Source organism: Manis pentadactyla, chromosome 12 (assembly GCF_030020395.1).
Source record: "Manis pentadactyla isolate mManPen7 chromosome 12, mManPen7.hap1, whole genome shotgun sequence".
NCBI classification, from domain to species: domain Eukaryota; kingdom Metazoa; phylum Chordata; class Mammalia; order Pholidota; family Manidae; genus Manis; species Manis pentadactyla.
Genome location: NC_080030.1, coordinates 35,633,680 through 35,655,203, shown reverse-complemented (window position 1 = coordinate 35,655,203; position 21,524 = coordinate 35,633,680). Strand labels below are relative to the sequence as shown.

Below are 21,524 nucleotides of genomic sequence, written 5' to 3'. Positions count from 1 at the left end.
ACCCCCAAAGCCTGGGTGGTGGCTCCGTACCAGCTTTACTCTATACAGTTCATTCACGCACCCTTGGTGGACACTCCGAGTATTTCATGCACTCCTGATGGTTTTAACGGTAATTGGTTGAAAAGTGCCCAAGGTCATGTAACCAGGCATTCGGGGACATTCATTCACCCTTTGTGCTTTTTTTGGTCCAGCTTTTCAGTTCTTGTGGGTGACTTTATGGTGATTAGGAAAACTTTATTGTAGACCTAATGAGGGCTTTCCTGTTTGGCAGATGGAATGTTCTGTGAGGAATGGAAGCTCCATTATTGACTTGTCCCCCCTCATCCACCGCACGGGGGGCTACGAGGCATATGACGAGAGTGATGATGATGCATCTGACACCAACCCTGACTTCTACATCAACATCTGCCAGCCACTGAACCCCATGCACGGGGTGCCTTGTCCTGCTGGGGCTGCTGTGTGCAAAGTCCCTGTCCATGGCGCCCCCATCGTGAGTATGGGGAGTCCAAGGGCAGAAACACATTTTGCAAGATTTTTAACAATCTGTATGTTGTGTTTGCTTCTGTCAGTGGGGAAGTCTCTCAAGCAGAGAGAACGGAGTACTGAACTGGGACTGTGTGGTTCTGGGTCCAGTCGGGGACAACGCCAGGATTCGTGTCTTGAGCCCTCAGCCCACAGTGGGGGCCAGGTCTTTGTGCTGTAGAAGGAAGTGTGAACACGTGTGTAGACAGGCCTTTGGTATCGTGGTGTAGGAGCCTCATGGTTGACCCTGACCAGAGCGTGTTTACATAAAAGGTCAGGAAAGAGTGTTGGTAGAGCTCCGTGTCTGTGTTTGAGTGCCTGGCTTGTGTGATTAAAACCTTGTTAGATGCATAGCACTTTCTTTGGTAAATAAGTTGTAGTGAAGGGCAGGAACAGGTTTGCTAATAGCTATATATTCTGCTTGTAATTTTGGCTTTATACTAGCATTTTTTACTGTAGATTTGGATCTTTAAAAGTTGTCTTCATGAGTTGTCATGTTTTATCAAATCCTGCGTCTGTTTTCTTACTGGAGATGCATCTTAAAAGTGGTCTATTTCTACATTTCTGTCTGCTCTAAATAGTTCTGTCATAGGTACCTGGATATCCTCTGAAAGGGTGGATGTTATCTGCAGCAGTGGCAGGAGATAACGGTGGGAATGGGTGGGCAAGTGGCCGCAACAGGGGGTAAATGAAGCCATAGCTGCATGGAGACAGTGGGCCTGGGCACAACAGGCCTGGGTAGGAGGCACATCAGTATCATCCTTGCAACAGTGTGTTGGACCCTTGATGCTATCACTTCGTGAGATGTCTGACCTGCTGCATTTTCCTGCCTGGCTACCCTTTCTCAGACTTTGAAAACTAGTAAGTTCACTAGTTGGGGAGGGTGTTGTGAGGTCTTGGCCTGCACACCCTGCTGTGGTGCATGAAGCTTCCTCAAGCACATGGTCAGTGCACCGAGACACCCTTCCTGGACATTCACCATCTCTGCATTCATGTGCTTGTTTGCTCAGAAATATTTATTGAGCAGCTCAGGTGTATCAGGTGCTGTGCTAAGCAATAAAAAGTAAGGGGGCACAAACCCTGGACCTCCCCCTGAGGATGTGTACCGAGGGGCACTGCTGAGCAGTAAAAACAGCCCTGGTGCAGGGCTGGGCACGGGGAGACAGGTCAGCTCAGGGACAGGTACATGGGATCCTGCCTTTGCTGTCAGGTGACAGGAGACAGGCAGCATTCTTGATATAACCCGAGAGAGAAATTCCTATTGCTTGGAGTCTTTAAAACTGACGTGAGTAGAGAAGTAGAGCCATTGTTACTAACGGCAGGATGGAAGTTGATAACCACCGACAGACTTAAGTTTCTAGGCTTCATCTTTTTTGTCAAGACTTTCTCAAGCATGTTGCTATAAACCCAATTTCGTTAGGTGCTACTCATTGTCAGACCTGATGAGGCGTAATTTTTGCAATTATGTGTTAGCCCTTATTCCTCCAACCTGGGGAACGACTAATGTTCTGAAATGTTTGCTTTTTTCTTTGTTTAGGATATTGGCCGAGTCACAGGACCTCCAATACTCAATCCCATAGCTAATGAAGTTTATTTGAATTTTGAAAGTAGTACTCCTTGCTTAGCGGACAGGCATTTCAACTACACCTCGCTGATTGCATTTCACTGTAAGAGAGGCGTAAGCATGGTAAGTGTATGCCTGTTTTTACTCTAGGAGCTCAGTGCCGATTTGTGAGCCAGCATGCATGTTTTAGGTCTAAGGATGCCGGTGTCTAAAGCATCTGCTGTGCATCACATGTTATGTCAGTGATGCATCAGATAACGTGAAACCATTCACTTAACAAGGAGTAGCTTCCCCCAGGTTAACAGCCGATTTTGCTCATGGAGGCTTGCTATAATTTAAGAACATGAAACACTTGAGAACAGAGGTGGCATTCAGCTTTGCCTACCAATGTATAAAAGTGTCAAGTTTCTTTCTCTTGGTTTAAACTACATTACTGATGTTATTCTTACTGGGAAGTCAGATTTTTGGCAGCTATAATCATTCAGGATGTAACCCAAAATTCAAGTTTGCAAGCAAAAGAAGACCTTTGGAATCAAAACACCTGCAACAAAGTTGTGTGTTTCACTCGTAAAGTTATTGACTTCACGTCATGTGAATTTAAAAAATAATACTGGCTTCCATTATACTGAGTACTGTTTTATAAGAGTTTCTGCACACATTTTCTTTTGATCTCCCTCTGTGAGGAGGAGATAAATGGATGTATTGTGGCCCCCATTTCTCAGTGACTCGGAACGGCTGGGAGACGTACCTGGTGTCACACAACTCTGCAGTGGCTCCAGGCCCCCACCTGCTGCTCAGGTGGAGAGCTTCTTTACTCCAAGCTGCCTGGTTCCATAACTCCTTACCTATGCTTCTCAGGTCTATAGAGCTCTGAGAACTGACAGTTCTTTGACATGGATGGACAGAGGCTACTTATGGTCTCTATTTGTCCAATCTTATAAGAATATTCACATACTGTGCTGCAGAAATATTAATGTACCTGATTATAGGACCATGTGTTTGTGTGCGCGCGTGCGTGTGTGTGTGTGTGTGTGTGTGTGTGTGTGTGTGTGTGTTATGTAATAGAAATATATGTCCCCAGTTGCCTTTTAAAATCTTGGAAAGGATGAATTCTCAAGCTCATCTGGCCTTAGAGTTCAGGCAATGGCTTGTGGTTCTACAATGTAGCTGTCATTTCAGCAAGATGACTTTCCAGTTTCTTGGTCCATAGCAGGTTTGTGAGGGACAGGGAGCCATGGCTGCTAGATGAGCTTACGTTGACAGGGGCAGGAAGTGACCTGGCAGCAGCCTGACAAGGAGGGACAAACCACGGCTGTCGGGGCCTCTCCATGTAGAGCTCACAGTGCCTCAAAGCCCTTGGATGTGTCCCTGTTCACAGCCCGTTGACTGTAAGGATAATCCTGAGTTACAGAGGCACGGCGGGATGTGATCAGTCACCTCCTCTTACATATGTCTGCTTTTTTACCTGGGTGTGTCTATACATGCGTCTGTGGGCACGCACAGCAGAGAGCAGCATGGCTTTATCTGTAGGAAGGCTTCTGTTTTCAGTGATACTTCATTCCCAAGAGGAGAGATTGACCTTTTAAAGATCCACCTCCTCTGAGGGACATGGGTTATCTCTCACTAACAGAGAATGAATACTTAACTGCTAAGCCCTAAAACCGCTGCCAGATGCACAGGCGGACGTATACTGGCCTTTCGCTGATTTTCAGAGCTGAAGCATGTGGAGCGTGGCCAGTGTTGACTGGTTTTTAGAAATGAGGCATTTCACACTAAATAGGCATTCAGTTTTATAAAGGTTTTGAGATTTTCTTCTGTGGTTTTTATCTTAAGTTGAAATCATTTTTCCACTTTAGTTCACAGAAAGATTCTCAACAGCAATTAAAAATGAAATTCCTGACCATCTGTTTTTCTGTCCATTGCTGAAGGTGGAAGGGAATAAATACATGGATTTATGTCTGGCCTTGTGTCTGGCCTTGATTGTAAATATCATGTTTCTAGAAATGGTGGTGGCGTGGGGGTGCTGCCTGTGAGCTTACCCTCCTTGCAGGGGCAGGGTCTCAGTTCACACACTGCTGCCTGATAACATTGAAAGGCCTCTCCCTTTTGTCCTTTGACTGGTGGTGTGTAGCATTGAGATTCTGTCTCCCGAACTACAGGGTGACATCCTGGAGGAAGCGCCGGGTCCCGGTGTGCAGGCAGTGCTGGGAGGGCAGTATTGGCTCCTTGCAGCTGGTGGGGATGTTCACCCCTCCCTTTTGGACAGAGGCCACCGTGGGTCATGCAGAGCACCCAGCAGTCTGCATGGCCGTGGCCAGAGAACTTCCTTCCTGGGTGCAGTGATGGTGTCTCTGGTGCTCACTGGGGAGGAGAGCAGTGGGAGGATGCCACACTTAACCCAGGTGGGCTTTCCAGACCCATGCCCTTGTGTACCACAGGGAACACCTAAGCTGCTGAGGACCAGTGACTGCGACTTTGTGTTCGAGTGGGGGACCCCGCTGGTCTGTCCAGATGACGTGAGGACCGAGGGCTGCTCGCTGACAGATGAGCAGCTGTACTACAGCTTCAACTTGTCCAGCCTTTCCAAGACAACCTTCAAGGTAAGGCCGCTCACCCAGAGACTGCGGCCTCCGAGGTCTGGGGTATGCAGTGGTGTCAGGCGGCCTGGCCATCTCCGGGTGAGTAGGGGGTGAAGGGGATGGGGATGTCTGGATTCTTCTGTCCGCTTATGTGTTCGTTGAGGTGACATCTGTGACCACGGGAAGCTGTGTGGCCCCTACAGTAATGCAGAGTTCAGCCTGTGGGATGAGTGTTCTCCATCGTGCCCTTAACCAATCACAATCCCAGCTAGTGCTTGAGTTGTGCCTCCCAGTTCAGTGTTTTGTTTCTTAGGGGTTTGTGAAGATGAAATGGCCCAGGGAGGTTGGAGGGGACTCTTCCTATTGCAGACGGAGACCAGGAGGCTGCACATGTGTGACCGTGACCCATAGGGGCACGGAGGAACAAAGTGTGGCCAGCAGGGGCCATGGGGAATTCTTCTCTGACTCTAGCCTGGCTTTAAGATAAAGGGGCAGCTATTCTGCTGACCATGGAGGTGGATGGTGGAGGAAGCTAGGAAGGAGGCCCCAGATTTGCATTTGGGCAAGTGGGGCCTGTCCTGCCCCTGGCCTGTGGGTGGTGAACTGCTTGTTACACCAGTGAGGCTGTGGCCATCTCGGGTCACTGCCTGTGATCTAGATGTTTCCCAGTCATACAGCTGTACACTGTGCCCATGAGATCCCAGGGGATGGCAGCGGATGGATGGTGTGCAACGCCCTGGCTCCTGTAATAGATCTTGCCCAGGCAAAGGCCCTCCCGACAGGTGTGCTGCAGGTGTGAGCTGGCGGGGGGGTGGGCCAGGCAAGGAAGGTGAGGAACATGTTGAATGTGAATGATGTTGCGTCCACTCTGCTCATGAGCTCTGTTCTCACTGCCCCCATGTTACAGTGGGGGACTTGAGCTTCAGGGAGGGGCCGGGCAGCCTGACGCCTCACAGCCAGCTCTCTGCCCGAGGCCCGGCTACAGAGCACCACCAGCAGTGTGTGCTGCCGCCCAGGGGAGCAGGGGGCAAGGCTGGGCCTGTGGGTGGAGGGAGGTATGGATTCTTCCAGCGGTCGAGGGGGTTCTCACTGGGCAGGACACTGCTCTCTGGTGAGGGTCAGGGCTGCAGTGGAGGGAGGGGAGCGCTGAGCTGTGGACACAGCCCTGCTTTCCTGCCCAAGCCCACCTCCCTGCAGTGACGCGCCCTCCACCTGGAGACCCACTGACATCGCGCGTGGTGGTGTCTGTGCAGGTGACTCGAGACTCACACACGTACAGTGTGGGTGTGTGCACCGCAGCTGCGGGCACAGACCAAGGAGGCTGTAGGGACGGAGGCGTCTGTCTGCTCTCCGGGAGCAAGGGGGTGTCTTTCGGACGGCTGGCGTCAAGGAGACTGGATTACAGGCACCAGGATGAAGCTGTCATCTTAAGTTACGCCAATGGAGACAGTTGCCCTCCAGGTAATTCTCTACAGCAGGGAGAATTTTATGTTCCCAGTGGACATGAAATAGACCTGGCCTCTGGGGAAAATGGGGGGGATGGCACTCCTGATGCTGTGAGGGCCGAGACCTTCGGTTGGACCATGGATGTCCCATCCTCACAGCTCGGGTGTGAGCGTGTGGGCCTGGAAGTGCACTCCGGCCTGTGAACTGCTGGGTGCACTGCGGGTGGGGAGCCTGGTGGGCCCGGTGTGGTTTAGGCACCTGTGTGGGGCATCCTGTCTGGCGTCCTAGGTGATGGTGCTTGGTGAGGCACAGCTGGGTGGTGCTGGGAATCGGGGTCATGCAGGTGTTCTTCCTTCCAGAAACTGTTGAAGGCGTCCCCTGTGTGTTCCCCTTCCTGCTCAATGGGAAGAGCTACGAGGAGTGTGTTCTGGATGGCAGGGCTGAGCTCTGGTGTGCTACCACTGCAAACTATGACCGAGACCATGAATGGGGCTTCTGCAGGCACTGTGAGTGGGCGGGCTCGGCCTGGTGCGGGGCCCAGCAGCCTCCCTTCGTGGGTGTCCAAGTTAACAGCAGTTAATTCTGTTTCATAGAACTTCCTCGTCAGGGTTCTTCTCCATAAAGAAGGGATGTCTCTAATCACGCATGGGATGTGTAGTGTGGCTGTGTGTGCAGACCACCCCAGAGCTGAGTTGAGCTGCACGTGCTGGGTGGTCAGCTAGGCCCACTCACTAGTTGGAGGGACTGTGTCCACATACCTGCTTTCAGCACCAATGATGCAAATTCTTATTCAGCAAAATTCCTGCTTGTCACGGGTCTGCAGAGTGGCTAGTGAGCAATGGGAACAGTGGTGGCTGACTCGCTGACTTTGCTCAGGGGCAGGCCCAGGGCAGGGGGTGGACTTTCGTGGTGAGCAGGCTTAGCTTCCTTGCTCCCGTGGTGCTTAGGGACCAGTGACATGATGGAGTCCTGCTAATGTGTGTGGCACAAACTGATGCGTGTTCCCAAGGAAAATGATGGAAATGCCTGAAAACTCACTTTGTTCCTGTGAGTGATTAGGGAGTAGAATGTATGTATTACAGAGTTAATAAATGTTAACTTTGCAAGGGGCTACTATAGTTTTGGGGCTTATTATGGCAGGACCTGTCTCCTGGTCCGCCAGATGCCACTCACCTTTTTAGGTAATTACAGGTTTTTATTGTAGTATTTTTATTTTTTGTTATCATTGATACCTTGTCAAATACTGAGTACCTGCCTGTGAGGAGTTGTTGATAGTGTGTGGGGTTATTAAGGAGGACAGTAAGAGACACTGTGCCCAGAAAGGACAGACGAGGGGGTGGCCGGACTGGGGAGAGGGGAGCCGGGACTGCCTACTGCAGGGGGAGCGGTGGGTTTAAGGACCAGGTGAGGCGCCCTGGCGGTGGCCTGATGGTTCTCCTGTGTGCCGTCCCCAGCAAAGAGCCACCGGACGTCTACTATTATCTTTAACTGTGATGAAGATGCTGATATTGGGAAACCTCAGGTCTACAGTGAAATCCGTGGGTGTGAGGTGACGTTTGAGTGGAAAACAAACGTAGTCTGTCCTCCAAAGAAGATGGAGTGCAAGTTCATTCAGAAGCACCGAACCTACGACCTGCGGCTGCTGTCCTCACTCACTGGGTCCTGGTTCTCTGTCCACGAAGGAGTCTCGTGAGTACCCGTCACCACCCGGCGGCAGTGTCACCGTCAGTAAGCAGGAGCCTGGCGTGCCTGATGGTAGTAGGCTCCTGGTGTTTTGCCACAGATTCTAAAGGCAGGAGTGCCCAGAAGTCTGATGCTTCTGGTGGCCTGGCAGGTGCCTCTGTGCCCCTGGGGGAGGTCAGGTGCTGGCCTGGTGCACAGTGGGTGGTTTTGAAGGCAGAGGTGGGCAGATAGGGAGGCTTTATAACCAAAAGGAGCTGGTGATTGCTGATGGCATCAGTCCTCATTTGATTAATATTTGGGAGGGGCGCTATACCCTGCTGGGTCTCTGGGATGTATGTTGATTTTCTCAGCTCTTGGGATTGGCTGCTTGGGCGCGGAGCGCCCACTCTCTGCCAGGCTCTCAGGCCTGAGTCTTCATGCAGAGGGAGTGGGTGTGCCCTCAGATGAGGGGACAGCTTGCCAGGATTGGGGCGGCTGCCTGTCCCAGAGCCTCTCTGCTGAACCGCGGTGTGTCTCGGGATTTACCCCATACACCTGGCTGACACACTCCCTCCTGCAGTCATCAACCACGCTTCTTCCTCTCTCTGTGGAAGTTGCCCTCACTGCGTGCAGAGGCGCCACGGGGCCCTTGCTTATCAGACGGCTATTCTGTCTGGAAGTAATAGAGCTGCCCCCATGCAGTGGGGGGACCGGCCTGCACCCCTCACCCACCCCTCTGTGTCGTGCTGTAGGTACTATGTAAACCTGTGTCAGAAAGTATACAAAGGGCCCCCCGGCTGCTCGGGAAGAGCCAGCATTTGCAAAAAGAGTGCGTCTGGAGTCGTCCAGGCCTTGGGGCTTGTTCACACCCAGAAGCTGGATGTCATAGGTAAGGCCTTGGGTTTCTGTTGCCGTGGTTACAGGTGCCACAGCTGAGTTGGGAGAGCGAAGGCGTCTTCGTGTGGCTGGAGGGTCAGCACTGGCTTTAGCTGAAATTTCCAGATACCATTCCCAATGACTGCTGCTCAGGCACTTCAGCAACTCATGGAACATTACAAGTACCACTTTGTCTTCCCCCAGATGAAGGGTCCCAGTGTGTGTGCTTAGTGGCTCAGCGCTCTGGGGAAAGCCCTTCTACCCAGGAGGAAGTCAGAACACTTAGGGCTCCTCTGGGTGCTTGCTCTAGCTGTGGATTGAGTGTCTGAGACTATATGTATGTATGCTCAGGAAAGCTGAACAGTTACCTGAGGCTGTGGGAAAGATGACTCGGGCAGATTTTGTAGTGTCTTAACAATTTGGAAAATAATAGTGAAGCTCTTTTTATTGGTCTTGGAATCAGTTGTTGAGCGAAAGTCTCCTTTTGTTATTTAGAGGAAGGAGGTAGGGCCTTCTTGGTTTGGGAACAAGGGGTGTGTTGGGGCAGTGAAGAAAACATTCCCCACTGCCTCTTAGACTGGAGTGGGCGCCGAGTGTGCCAGCTGAAACACAGGTGACTCGGGCCACTCGAGCTGCTGGAATGGAGGAGGGGAAATCCAGGGAGCCACTGTCACTCCTGCTGAAACTCAGACCCAGTCCCGCAGGTCGGTAGTGGCAGAGTGGAGTGGCCGACCGCCTAGCCCCCTGATTGACCCTCCTGTGGGATTCCTAGTTAACAGGCTATTTCCTCACACCTCCCGGCGGCTTCAGGGTGGAGGGTGGCTCCTTGCTGTGCAGTGTCTTCGTTACGCGTGGATATTGATTTCTGTTCTCAGTCTCCCACAGCCAACTGAGAGAGACTAGAATGTTCGAGGCCTCACCGGATGTTTAGCTAGGCAGTAATCTGGTTCCCATCAGTCATACCAGGTGGGACCTTACTCTTTGGCCCCAACAGGACAGCCATCTAAGGACAACCACAGTGACCCCCACGTTTGTTTAGGGGATGTACCCACGTGGGGAGGGAGAGACAGACAGACTCTTCGCTCCAGGAATTAGCATTTATCAGCAACCGTGCTTCATATGTGGGTGATTCTCACCAGCTTCATGGGCTTGGTGTTCACGTTCATTCCACAGGTTAGGAAAATGTTCAGTGTGTTGCCAAACTAGTGTGGGGTGGCTACATTAAGACTTGCATTTGTTGGGTTCCATACTCTGACAGTTTGGGAATTTTTCTTTTAAACAGTGGAACTCCTAAAGAATTTTACACAGAAGTGAATTTGGGCAGGGCGTAGGGCCTGGGCTCACCTCTGACCTCTGACTGAGCAGTCCCCTGTGCCTTGGCCTGTGTCCCATGGAGAGCACTTGGGAAGCTGGTACTGAAGCCCACACCGGTTCCTCCTCATCCCCTGCCTCGGGTGTATGTGTGTGAGCCGGGCTGCGGGGATTGTGATCTTCCTGAGGACCCTACCCTGTGCCCCAGAGCCGGTCTGTCCACTGAGCTGGGCTGGGCTCAGGACAGCCCAGGCAGCCACTCACAGCAGCCTGGCAGCAGCACGAGGAGGCTCAGATGAGGGCACGGGTCAGAAGAACACCTAAAATGATAGAATGTACAGAATTGGAGTAGTGACTGATAATAGCTGCTGTTAACTGAGGTCCTGTTGTGTACGCATACTGTGCCAGGTGCTCTCCATACAGCTCTGAAGCCTGCATGCTTTGGGTGGTGGTCCTATTGTGCAGGGGAGGAGATGGGCTCAGAAGGTCAGCAGCCCAGAGTCAAGATACCAGTGAGCAGGAGGGCTGGGATTGGGACCCCATCTCCTCTTGCTGTGTAAGTAGTGGTGCAGGCTGGCAGGCGATGACTGAGCCTGGTGGTGCTGCTAACCGAGGCAGTAAGTGTGCAGAGAGCCAAACATTTGTTCTGTCCTGGCCCGTAATATAGAGTTTGACCTCTGACATTGAAGCTTTTTATACCAGCTTAGGAATAAGGTCAGTTCAATCATTTGTATATTTCAGATGACAGAGTTGTGGTTACCTATTCCAAGGGTCATCCATGTGGGGAAAACAAGACTGCGTCCACAGTCATAGAGCTGACCTGTGCAAAGACAGTGGGCAGGCCTTCCTTCAAGAGGTGAGAGGGCTGGGTCCTCAGTGGGGAACTGGGGAGAGTGGCTGGGAGCTCCTAGGATGCCTCCCAGCTGGCTGTCACTTGGGGTGTGTGTGTGACTCTGTCTAGGGAGAGGATGTCGGGGTGCTCACAATAGGGAGGGGCTGGCTGCAAACGGTCCTGTAGTGTTCAGGGCCACTGTGCATAGGAGGGACTCCCTGGAGAAGGTGCTGGGACGCATGGTTACTAGACTAAACTGTGTAAAGTGGTATTTAACTGGCCCCTGTCTTTGAATGTCAGTAGAACCAAAGTAGTTTTGATTGGTGTCCCCCTAGGCCAGCAATTCAAGTGGCCTGTCTGGGACCCATGAGCAGGTGTGGCTGGCCTCTGGTATGCCCTGGGATTTCAGTAGAATTCTCCAGGCAGCTGCACGTCTGGTGTGGGGGGCAGGGTTTGGCTGACAGAGGGAGCGCAAGTATACTGTTTGTGAACCAATGATTCCTTCTGGAACCTTCTGGACTTGAATAGGAGAGATGCAGGAATTATACAAAGATATGATCAATTTATCAGTCTAAAAAGCTTGTAAAATAAAAAATCCGGGAGTAAATTTTCCAACTTTTAGGTGTTGCACAGTTTTTAAATTATTAAAAAAAACAAGTATCAAATGCTTGTGCTGCTGTTTGCTAGATGTTATCTTCCCTATTATGACATTGAGAAAAGTAACTCAAACAGCCTTCCTAGTCCAGAGCTGCCTGCTCACCCAGGGGTGGGGGGGTGGGGGGGGCAGGCTCACAATGGGGGGCTTGGGGCCTGGGAACCCAGAAGGCACGGGTGCCCTGAAAGGCAGCCAGCTTCTTCTGAACACGTAAGGCTTTGCGCTGCAGCCGCCTGCGCCCTGAGCAGGGCTGGGTGTGACTGCGGGCTGTGCTTGCCCCCTTCCAGGTTTGACCCAGACAGCTGCACTTACTACTTCAGCTGGGACTCCCGGGCCGCCTGCGCCGTGAAGCCTCAGGAGGTGCAGATGGTGAACGGCACCTTCACAAACCCTACAAATGGCAAGAGTGTCAGCCTTGGGGATATTTATTTTAAGTAAGTGAAACATTTTCCTTTTGAGCATGGAAATGTACCCAGAATTAAACCAGCAGATCAGACTTCCCCTGAGCAGTGAGTCCTGTGTGTTTTAGTTACTGTTTCTGGGCAGTCTTTGTATTTTGCTTAAACTGAGCAGCAAGCATTACTCAACTATTAAGTTTTAACACCAAAGATGGTAAATTCTCTTTTTAAGTGTAAAAATAAAGTTGCCCCTCCTCCCTCACTTCATGATAAGCCCAGAGATTGAAGCTGAAACCTTCTGACACAGTTTTTGATCAGGAATCTCTGGGCAAAAAAGCCAGTTTCTTGGCATTGTCATGGAGCAGGTCTTGGGGTCTGGTGGCCGAGGCGACTGGCTGTGCCAGGTGGGCATGGGGCCGAGATTACATTGATGGGGAAGGCAGGGGACAAGCAGTGTCCCCAGGACCTTGGCCCTGTAACAGGTAGGCTTTCTTGAAGGTCTGCCAGAGTTATGTGACTTTCCCTGTTTCTTCAGGCTGTTCAGTGCCTCTGGAGACATGAGAACAAATGGGGACAAGTACTTGTATGAAATCCAGCTTTCTTCCATCACAAGCTCCAAAAACCCAGCATGCTCTGGGGCCAACATCTGCCAGGTTAAACCGAATGATGAACGCTTCAGTAGGAAGGTTGGAACCTCTGATAAAACCAAATACTATGTTCAAGGTAATTGCTTTCCATTAATGTTCCATATTTAACTTCGTTGAAGGAAGGAAGGGCTCTAAAATTTTCATGAACAAACCCCCTCCAGGTGAAATCTGATATATTTTAAAGTCTGATTCTGTGTCTTGATGTGTATTCATCAGAACGGACGGAGCACTGTGTGTAAGACCTGATCATTTCACTGTAGGTAAACTTGACCTCAGTAAACAAAAGCACAAAAAACAAAACTTAATAAAAACCAGAGGCTGTGGAGCTGGGAGGAGGTAGATGATAAAACATGCTTTGGTTTGGTTTTAGTCATGATGCTTCTCTACTTTGCAACTTCAGATGTTATAGGAGGGCAAGAGATTTCATGTTTGTCAAAAGGACAAAAAGAAAGGTCAGGCACTCTTTAAAAAGTTAAATGTGTTTAAGAACCGCGCGACTCCGGTGTAAAAGGGCAACTGAGAGAGTCTATGGAAGCACTGCTCCCTGGTTGGTTGGGTGGAGCCTGGAGGCAGTGCATGTTGCCACATCAGGTACTGAGCATCAGGTACTGAGTGGGTCACTGTGGTTAGCCCCTAACGGGACCAGCAGAGAGCCCACCTGCTCAGCCTCACTCACTTGCTTGATTCCATGTCATGGGGTAAGCCCCTGTGGCTCTGTTCTTTTCTAGTAATTCCAGCTGGGTGCTGGAATTGCATGGCACGTGGGCCAGCTTGGCCTCTCGCTCATCATGCTGTCCTTGGGCCTGGCCCTGTAGAAAATGCTGGATAAATGTTTGTTGACTAACTGAAGGACTGCTTTAAAAGCCTTCAAGGCTTCCTGTTATGCAGAGCAAGAAAGTGTAAGCTCTTTTGAACTCAGCCTGGAAGGTTTTAATAGACTTGAGCACACCAGTGCAGCTTAACAGTGGCTGGTCCTACAAAGGCACCCAGATCCAGCCCTCAGATATTTACAAGCTCTCACAGTCACCAAGCAGCCTTCCTATAGGCATTCCTTGTGCTGGAGTGCCTTGGCCTGCCCCACCTCCCTGCCCCTCAGAACCTGCCTGTGATGTCCCATTCTCAGCAAAGCCCACCTCTCCTCCACGCAGGGTCACTGCCGGTCATGTGCCTGCAGCACTGGTCAGGCTCAGCCTGGCACAGGCCAGGTTGTTTCTAGTTGCCAGAGTAAGAACCATCACTTTCACAAGGCATACATCTGCAGTTCCCGAATTTCAGAGAAGGTGTGTGTATGTGCACGTGCATTCATGTATTTGTGGTTAGTAAACTCCCTTTTTACCTTCTTCATTCACCAGCACTAGAAAGCAGGTTTAGTTTCAAGACTGCTTTTTGCATTTCTTGATGAAATGCAGTTGACATCTCTTCATTCGAGAGGTCAAGAGCAGGAAGCTGCAGAGGCCTGCCTCTGGCTGAGGTGCAAGGCTGCCATCAGCTCCCTCCCTGGCTCTTCAGGTTGCACTCACATGCCTGCCTTGTGGGATGCCTGCTCATGTCATGCCTGACCCAGGTACAGGTGAGAACATGCAGAGCCTTCCAAGCCCAGCCTACACGGCCTGGGTCTCAGGGCCCCTCCACCTTTGCACATGTCTGATGCACGCTGAACTCCCTGCGCCCCGGCAGCATCTGGTCACGAGGAGTTGGAGAAGGTGGAGTCCACACAAGGCTCCCTGACTCTGATACCAACTACAAGTTTGGGGGCCCCCGTCAACACCCTCAGGCCCTAAAATTGACTAGAAGGACTCACAGAACTCAGTGAGAGCTGTTACGCTCATGGGTACAGTTGATTGCTGCAAAAGGATGTAGATGAAAATCAGTCAAGGGGAGGAAGCATGTGTGGAGGAGGCCAGGAGGGAACCAGGTGGTCCCCTTGTCCTCTCCCCATCTGTTCAGGATCCACCATGTTCCCACCATCAGTGTGTGACAACACACACACAGCACCATCAACCAGGAAGCTCACCCATCCCTCGGTGTCCACTGCTGCTGGGGCTCCATTGGGTAGACTTGACTGACTGGTTGGATGGTTGGTTGGCTGGTTGGTTGGCTGGTTGGTTGGTTGGTTGACTGGTTGGTTGGATGTTTGGCTGCTAAGTTGGATGGTTGGATGCTTGGTTGGCTGGTTGGCTGCTAGGTTGCCCACCTGGTTGTCTGTCTCCAGGTGGGCAGATAATCACTTGGCTGGCACCCACTCCAGACCATATTGTTAGCTGAGGACAAAGCCCAGACCTCTTTTTGAGTAAGGTTCATCTGTCCTGCCCACTGACTTAAGGTGGAGGTTCTTCAAGTGGCCTGTGGATAAGAGCACACATGGGACATTTGATGAGAGACCCTTATGTCTGGTTTTAAGTGTATGCAAACTTTTTCCAGAACATGAAAAAGTAAATTCAGCCTGTCATTGAAATGTCAGTGTTAATGTTGCCGTCGTCGCCTTTTTAACAGATGGTGATCTGGATGTGGTGTTTGCCTCGTCCTCTAAATGTGGGAAAGACAAGACAAAGTCTGTCTCTTCCACCATCTTTTTCCACTGTGACCCTTTGGTGAAGGATGGGATTCCTGAGTTCAGCCATGAGACTGCTGACTGCCAGTACCTCTTCTCCTGGTACACTTCTGCAGTGTGTCCCCTGGGGTAAGTGTGGTGTCCTGGTGTTGGCAGGAGCTTGCTGTCACTCATTTTCCTTCTTGGGTGGACATTTACCAAATGTACCCCACCTCCTCTCTCAGACCTTAGTAGCTCAAGCATAAGTCTGCTTGTGTGTTTTTCCCCTCAGTGTTTTTCATGTGGAAATATTCAAACATGCACAAAACCCAGAGGAAGTGGTGGAGGTAAACTCCACATGGCCAGCCCCAGACTTCTGCCATTGTGGGTTCCTTGCTGCAGCGTCAATACTGCCCACTGCTCCCGTAGCTCTGGGCCGTGATCAGATTTACGAAGGGCTTTCTCCTTAGGTGTATTTTCTTCCTGTTTCATCTAAGTCAGTGTCTTAGAGAAGGTTTTCGTTCTCTGTTTCTAAGATTTTAAGATCAGGAGAAAAATGACTTCTTGCCATGTAATTTTTTCCTTTATCTCCCAGTAAAGGGATACTGTAGTCAGCAGAAAACAACAGTAATCACAAGGAGGGGGCTGACTGCCGTCACATCTGTTCGATCTTTAATCAGTTTTTCCTTTTACTTTCTATGGTGCTATCCTAGCCCCCGCCCCCCAAAAAGTCAGCTTTGTCTTAAATTTTCCAGGAACAAAGATGTGTAAGGCAAGTCTTAACAAATTTCTAAATGTTGTTGCCATATAAACAATGTATGTGATGCAATTAAGAACGAATAACAAGAAATTAACTGAAGAATAGAAATGCATTTGGAAACTAAAATACACTTGTGAATAATTCATAGCTCACAGAAGAAACCAAAAATAGACATCAAGACACGTAGTTGTGAATGGTGATGAACGCCTCTCTGTCTGAACCCGGGGAGACGGCTGAAGTGTTCTCGGGTGCTCTGCACTGGCTCTGGCCCGGCCGGTTCCTGGCTCTGAGGGCAGAGTCTGCATGCAGGGCTCTCAGACATGTCTGTCGTGTAGTGAGGTCCCCATCTGAGCTGACATCCAAGTAGCAAATGCGTCTAAGTGGGGACTGAACTCTGGGGTCCTAATGTTTTGGAACCAGCTTATTTGGCTTGAGCTGAATTTGGATTAGAAGTTTTCCTTACCTGGTTACGCTGTTGGTTGCCCTCTGACCCAATTTTGTGACTTGAGCATTTTTCTGAGTTAATCGCTAGCGTCTCACCTTCCTTACCTGTGTGGCCTCTTGACCTTCCCTGCTCTCACCCTCGTCACCCCGAGCAGGGCCAACATCGCTGTGGCCGTTCTGCCTCGGGGTGGGAAGACCGTCTGCTAGTGAGCCATCCTGGGGTGGTGGTGGCTATGAATGACTGGGGGCCTGAAAGGTTGGAAATTCAGTCGTTACACAGCGTGGTTCTCTGAGCAGAAAGGGGAGGCAGGCAGGGTGTTTCTAATTGTTTACTGGTTCTTTTCACTACTTGAATGTTGGTGCCATGGAAATACACTGCTTTTTCCCACATGTGGGTGGGAATTGTGAAATCTCAGCTGCTGATGAGCCCTGCCTTGTGGGACTGAACAGGCCCGGATGCAGACAGCTTCCTGGGGTGCCAGCCATGCCCAGCGGAGTCCTGTGGGTTCCCCTTAGGCCCATGAAGCACTGAGGCCGTGTCCTGAGATGGGGGTTGGGAGACAGATGCTGGGGTACATTGATGGTGGGAGTGTAATGCATCCCGCTTCCATGGGGAGAAGACGATGGAAGCACATATTTCCCTTCTGGACGTCCCCGTTGCCTGGGCTGTGGTCACTGTTTCTCCCCAGGGAAGGGAGTGGTAGTCTGGGGGTTGAGCTTGCCCAGCTTGTCCTCACAGTCTTTGCTTCAGAAGAGCCCCGCGGTGGGGAGCTAGGAGCGAGGAGGCTGCCTTCCCCAAGTCCTTAATGACCGTCGGGCAGCTCGAGACAGCGCCTGCGGTACTCCTACCTTAGTCTCATTACCGGATGGGTGCGTCTGTGTCTGACGGGTCTTGTTTTCTGGTGTGGGGTTTGCATAGTAGAGCCACTCCCCTAGCTGGGCCCTGCCAGGGCCGGGCTGTGGTGGCACGCCGCTGAGGGACCTGCAAGTGACCTGTCTTCCTTGCAGGGTGGACCCCAACAGTGGTGCAGGAGACGACCAGCAGGAGCACAGGGGGCTCTCAGAGAGAAGCCAGGCTGTTGGGGCCGTCCTCAGCCTGCTGCTGGTGGCACTCACCGGCTGCCTGCTGACCCTGCTGCTCTACAAAAAGGAAAGAAGGTAAGGAGAGGGAGGCGGGTGGGCTGCAAGGCTGCAGTTCAAGCTGGACTCTTGGGCTCTTTTTTTTTTTTGAGCCCACCAGCCGCCAGAGTCCTGAAATTCTAAGTTAAAACTATGGAAGTGGTGTCCAAAGTAGGCTTCATAAATGCCTGCATTCTGTGCCCAGGGGTCCTGTCTGGCCAGAGCTGTGGTACCTGCCCCAGACAGGCGAGACAGGCCCCGGGCCCACGGTGGGTGCTCTGTGAGCACTCAGCCTGGCCCGCCTGCTGGATGTGCCCAAAGATGGACAAAAGGTTAAACCCCGTTCATGGGCAGCCTTCCTTCTGATCAGCTGATCTCTCTGCCCTCTGTTCCCCTCCCCTCTCCCTCTGATGGGAGAGTGAGCATCTGTTAGGCGTCTGCTGCGTGCCGGGTTCGACACCATCCCCTTGGCTCCCCTTTGCTGGGTGCAAGGGCTTGACAGTCATCCAAAGGGCTGGACAGGCAGCTGTCCGGTAAGGGAGGCACAGGAACCCTGAGTGTGGTCAGATCGACTGGGGGCAGAGGGTCAGGGCAGCTCTGGGGCTCCCTGCTGCCCGTCATCTGCCAGACAAGCTGTGGGCAAAGGAGACGGGGGAGGGAGCCACCCCCTGCCCAGGTGCAGCTTTCGGCCAGCAGGGCTGGGGACCAGCTGGCCTGGGCTAGTCATTTGGATGTGTGAGCTCAGTGCTGCCCTGGGGTAGTGGATGTGTGTGGTCCTGTCACACTCACATGTGAAGAAGCAGCAGCACAGTGTTAGGTAACTTGCTCCAGCTCTTGCCAGACCACTAAGAGGCAGAACAGAATTTGAATCCACTTCTGATTCCAAAGTGTTCTGTCTATGGAGCTGGTTTATAGCGTGCTGTGAGGGGTTTGTTGAGCCCGTGCCATGGATGGGGTGTGCCTGTGGGGCATGCAGCCTTCCCTGGTAGCTGGCCCCCGGGGCGGAGGTAGCTGGCTGGGTGGGACTCCTGCCTGGCTGGTCCCACCCTTGAGTAACTGCAGTCTCCCTACAGGGAAACGGTGATGAGTAAGCTGACCAATTGCTGCCGAAGAAGTGCCGGCGTGTCCTACAAATACTCAAAGGTAACTGCCTGTCCCCCACGCACAGTGCCAGCTGTCAGTGTTACAGTGTTGTCAGTGGTGCTAAGAAACGTCATTACAGCCAATTTAAACTAGTAAAGGGAAGCACGTCTCCCATCACTTTCAACCTGGGAACACTTTCTTCCTTTCCAAGTTATTCTCATTGTGGTTGCAGCTGGTTTCCTTGGAGCATTTCATATTTTGGTTACTTCTGATTTTTGGCTATTAAAAAAAGTGACAATGAAAATGTTTGTACTTGGATGATTTCCTTCAGATTGATTTCCAAAAAGAAACATTATTTGGGCCAAAGGACATAAATACGCTCATGGCTCTTGATGTGCACTGCCACGCTGCTCTTGTACAAGGCTCATCTCAGGCCCATCCTCAGCCAGCCCTGTGGCTCCGGTCCTGCCTGGCTCCTACTGGCCACCCGAGGCCATCTGGCTCCAGATGGGAGGCTGGGGAGCCTGTCTCCCAGCCCCGGCCCTCCTGCTGCCGTCTGCCTCGGTCGAGTCCGGGTGGGAACCAGCAGTTGGCAGTCTCACCCTGGGGGCCCTGCCGCCGGGACCGTGGTGGCTGCCGTGGCAGGGAGGAGAGGTCTGACGGACTCGCGGGCTCTGCTTTGTCTCTGGCAGGTGTGCAAGGAGGACGAGGTGGATGAGAATGAAACTGAGTGGCTGATGGAAGAGATTCAGCTGCCGAGCCCGAACCCTGGGAAGGAAGGACAGGAAAACGGCCACATTACCACTAAGTCTGTGAAAGCCGAAGCCCTCACATCTCTGCACGGGGACGACCAGGACAGCGAGGATGAGGTCCTGACCATCCCGGAGGTGAAAGTTCACTCAGGCAGGGGAACCGGGGTGGACGGTGCGCACCCCATGAGAACCCCACAGAGGAAGACGCTGTGGGCGAGAGCAGATGACAGGGTGGGGCTGGTGATGGGGGCAAAGACCAGGAGAGGGCAGCCCAGGTCCGCACAGCCCAAGGCGGGGGCCCCGGGCAGCCTGGAGTCCTTCCACGACGACAGCGACGAGGACCTCTTACACGTCTGAACTCCTGGTGCCTACACGGGGGTATGGGTCCGTGGCACAGCCGGGCACCTCTAACCAAATAAGACTTCGACTTGATGATGCTTCTATTGTTTTTGCCTTTAATGAAAACTGGTTCAAAAGGGAAGAGTTTTTGTGATGGGGTAGAGGGCAAGGAGGTCAGGCGCCGCTCATCTGTGATTGTTTACAGTCGCTGGAATGGGGCACCGCTCAGTCGCCAGAGGGCAGTGCCGGGGGCCCCGGGTTTTGTCCCCAGTTCTCACTTAAAAGCATGGCCGCTGTGCGCTCATCACATGCACTCGAGCCAGTTGCGTCTCGGAACAGAGGGCTCTATTTGAGAAAAACCCTTGCTGCTTTAGGTCCTGTAGGGTATTGACCATTATATTTTAGCATTTAATTCTGTCCTCCTATTTATTGACTTTGAAAATTACTCAGGTTTGTGAAAAAGGAAAAGAAAAACCCTACAGTTTCTTCCTGCCGGCAGGGGTAAAGTACTGGTTCATCCACTGTCAGAGGGGAAGCTGTCGGTCTGCTAGGATGGTTTTGTAGGAGGTTTTGAACTGGTCAACCATGTATTCCCTAGGTTGGAATACTCCGTCTGTCTCTCTTCCTTTTTGCTTCCCAGTTTTTAAGGGAATGTGCACGTGCACGCTCACACGTGCGCGGGGCTCCCTGAGTGCCAAGGCTTTGGAGGGTCTCCTGTTCGCTGCCTTTGTTTAGTAACAGCTGCAGCTTTTTGCATGACATCTTCAGTCCTAGGGGCACAGAGCACATTTATCAGTATTTCTTTGGCCTGCTGGTGAATTCAGAAACCCTCCCAAAGATTATTTTGTGTGTGTGTGAGAGAATGGAATTGAGATGTCAGAGAAAATAACTTTTCCAGATTTGGGGTATAGGTCTCACCTCTTCAGGTTCTCATGATACACCTTTACTGTGCTTATTTTTTTAAGAAAAAAAGCATTTATCAACCATTCGGACCTATAAGAAGCCTTAATTTGCACAGTGATTGACTTGCAGAAATTGCATGAAAGCCAGTGGGCCAGAGTCTCACCCTCTGGCACTGCACGTGAGAGTCCTGCTCTGGGGACAGCCGTGGTTGGACCTTGCAGGGCTGCGGGACGGGGGTGGGGCCAGGACCCTGTCCTTCCTAGGCTGTTGAAGTGTTTAATGAATGAATTTTCTTGCATTACAGAATTGTACATAGACCTAGTGGTGTTCAAACACTGAAAAGCAAACCAACCACCTTACAAAACTTCTCGGTTTGTGCTCAGTTTGGCTGGCTTATTTGATTTCAACATGAGTGTATTTTTAATAATTGATATTTGCCCTCATTTTTTCCAATCAAATTTACTGTAAAGTATTCAACAATTTCAATAAAAGATAAATTATTACTTGGGTGTTAACTGCTTATCCCCCTGATGCTGAGAAGTTAGAAGCTTGTTGCCAAGGCTTGGCACCGCACGTGCGTCCCTCCTGTGAGGTCACAGAAGTTGTTTGCGTTGGCGTTTCCCCTTCACGGTTCTCGCCGGCCTCCGTGAGGAGCACTGGGTGCTCCCTCCAGAGGGCTTGCTCTGGAGCCGCCCAGCTCCCTCTCAGCTTCATCTAGATCTGAGTTCTCTCCTCTTCCCGACCAAGCAGACCTCAGGGTGTTCCATGTATCAAAGCAAACACCAGAGAGCGCAGATGCTGATTATACCATGAGGCATCTTGGTGTGCAGCCTGCTCTAACATAGGGGTGTTTTCTTTGGCACAAATTCTATCCGAATTTACTTCCACGTGAATTTACTAATAAATAATGAAAGCCTCCTAGCTGTTAATGTGAATGCAGACAAAGCAAGAAGTTACTAAAACAATGTCAGTTAGACTTCCGGAAGTCAGCATCCTTCTCTTTTCTCATTTTCTAATTATCCAACTGGAGTGGCCTTAATAAAGGTGTATGTCATGACCTAAAAGTCACTAGTCCTCTGGCCTTGTGTGCAGGGAACTGTCC

General features: G+C 51.4%; 1 protein-coding gene across 1 annotated transcript in view; it reads left to right on the top strand.

The window, feature by feature from the left end:
* IGF2R (insulin like growth factor 2 receptor) overlaps positions 1-20,925 on the top strand; it is a 98,907-nt gene extending 77,982 nt beyond the window's left edge. Inside the window, exons 35-48 of the mRNA XM_036886778.2 lie at positions 272-490; positions 2,060-2,209; positions 4,525-4,686; positions 5,919-6,126; positions 6,471-6,617; positions 7,566-7,800; positions 8,526-8,662; positions 10,702-10,816; positions 11,735-11,881; positions 12,381-12,568; positions 14,986-15,172; positions 17,235-17,384; positions 18,419-18,488; positions 19,121-20,925. Coding sequence (XP_036742673.2) covers positions 272-490; positions 2,060-2,209; positions 4,525-4,686; positions 5,919-6,126; positions 6,471-6,617; positions 7,566-7,800; positions 8,526-8,662; positions 10,702-10,816; positions 11,735-11,881; positions 12,381-12,568; positions 14,986-15,172; positions 17,235-17,384; positions 18,419-18,488; positions 19,121-19,537 — 2,532 coding nt within the window. The 3' untranslated portion in view covers positions 19,538-20,925. The remainder of the gene's footprint in view (positions 1-271; positions 491-2,059; positions 2,210-4,524; positions 4,687-5,918; positions 6,127-6,470; positions 6,618-7,565; positions 7,801-8,525; positions 8,663-10,701; positions 10,817-11,734; positions 11,882-12,380; positions 12,569-14,985; positions 15,173-17,234; positions 17,385-18,418; positions 18,489-19,120) is intronic.
* Positions 20,926-21,524: the final 599 nt, after the last annotated feature.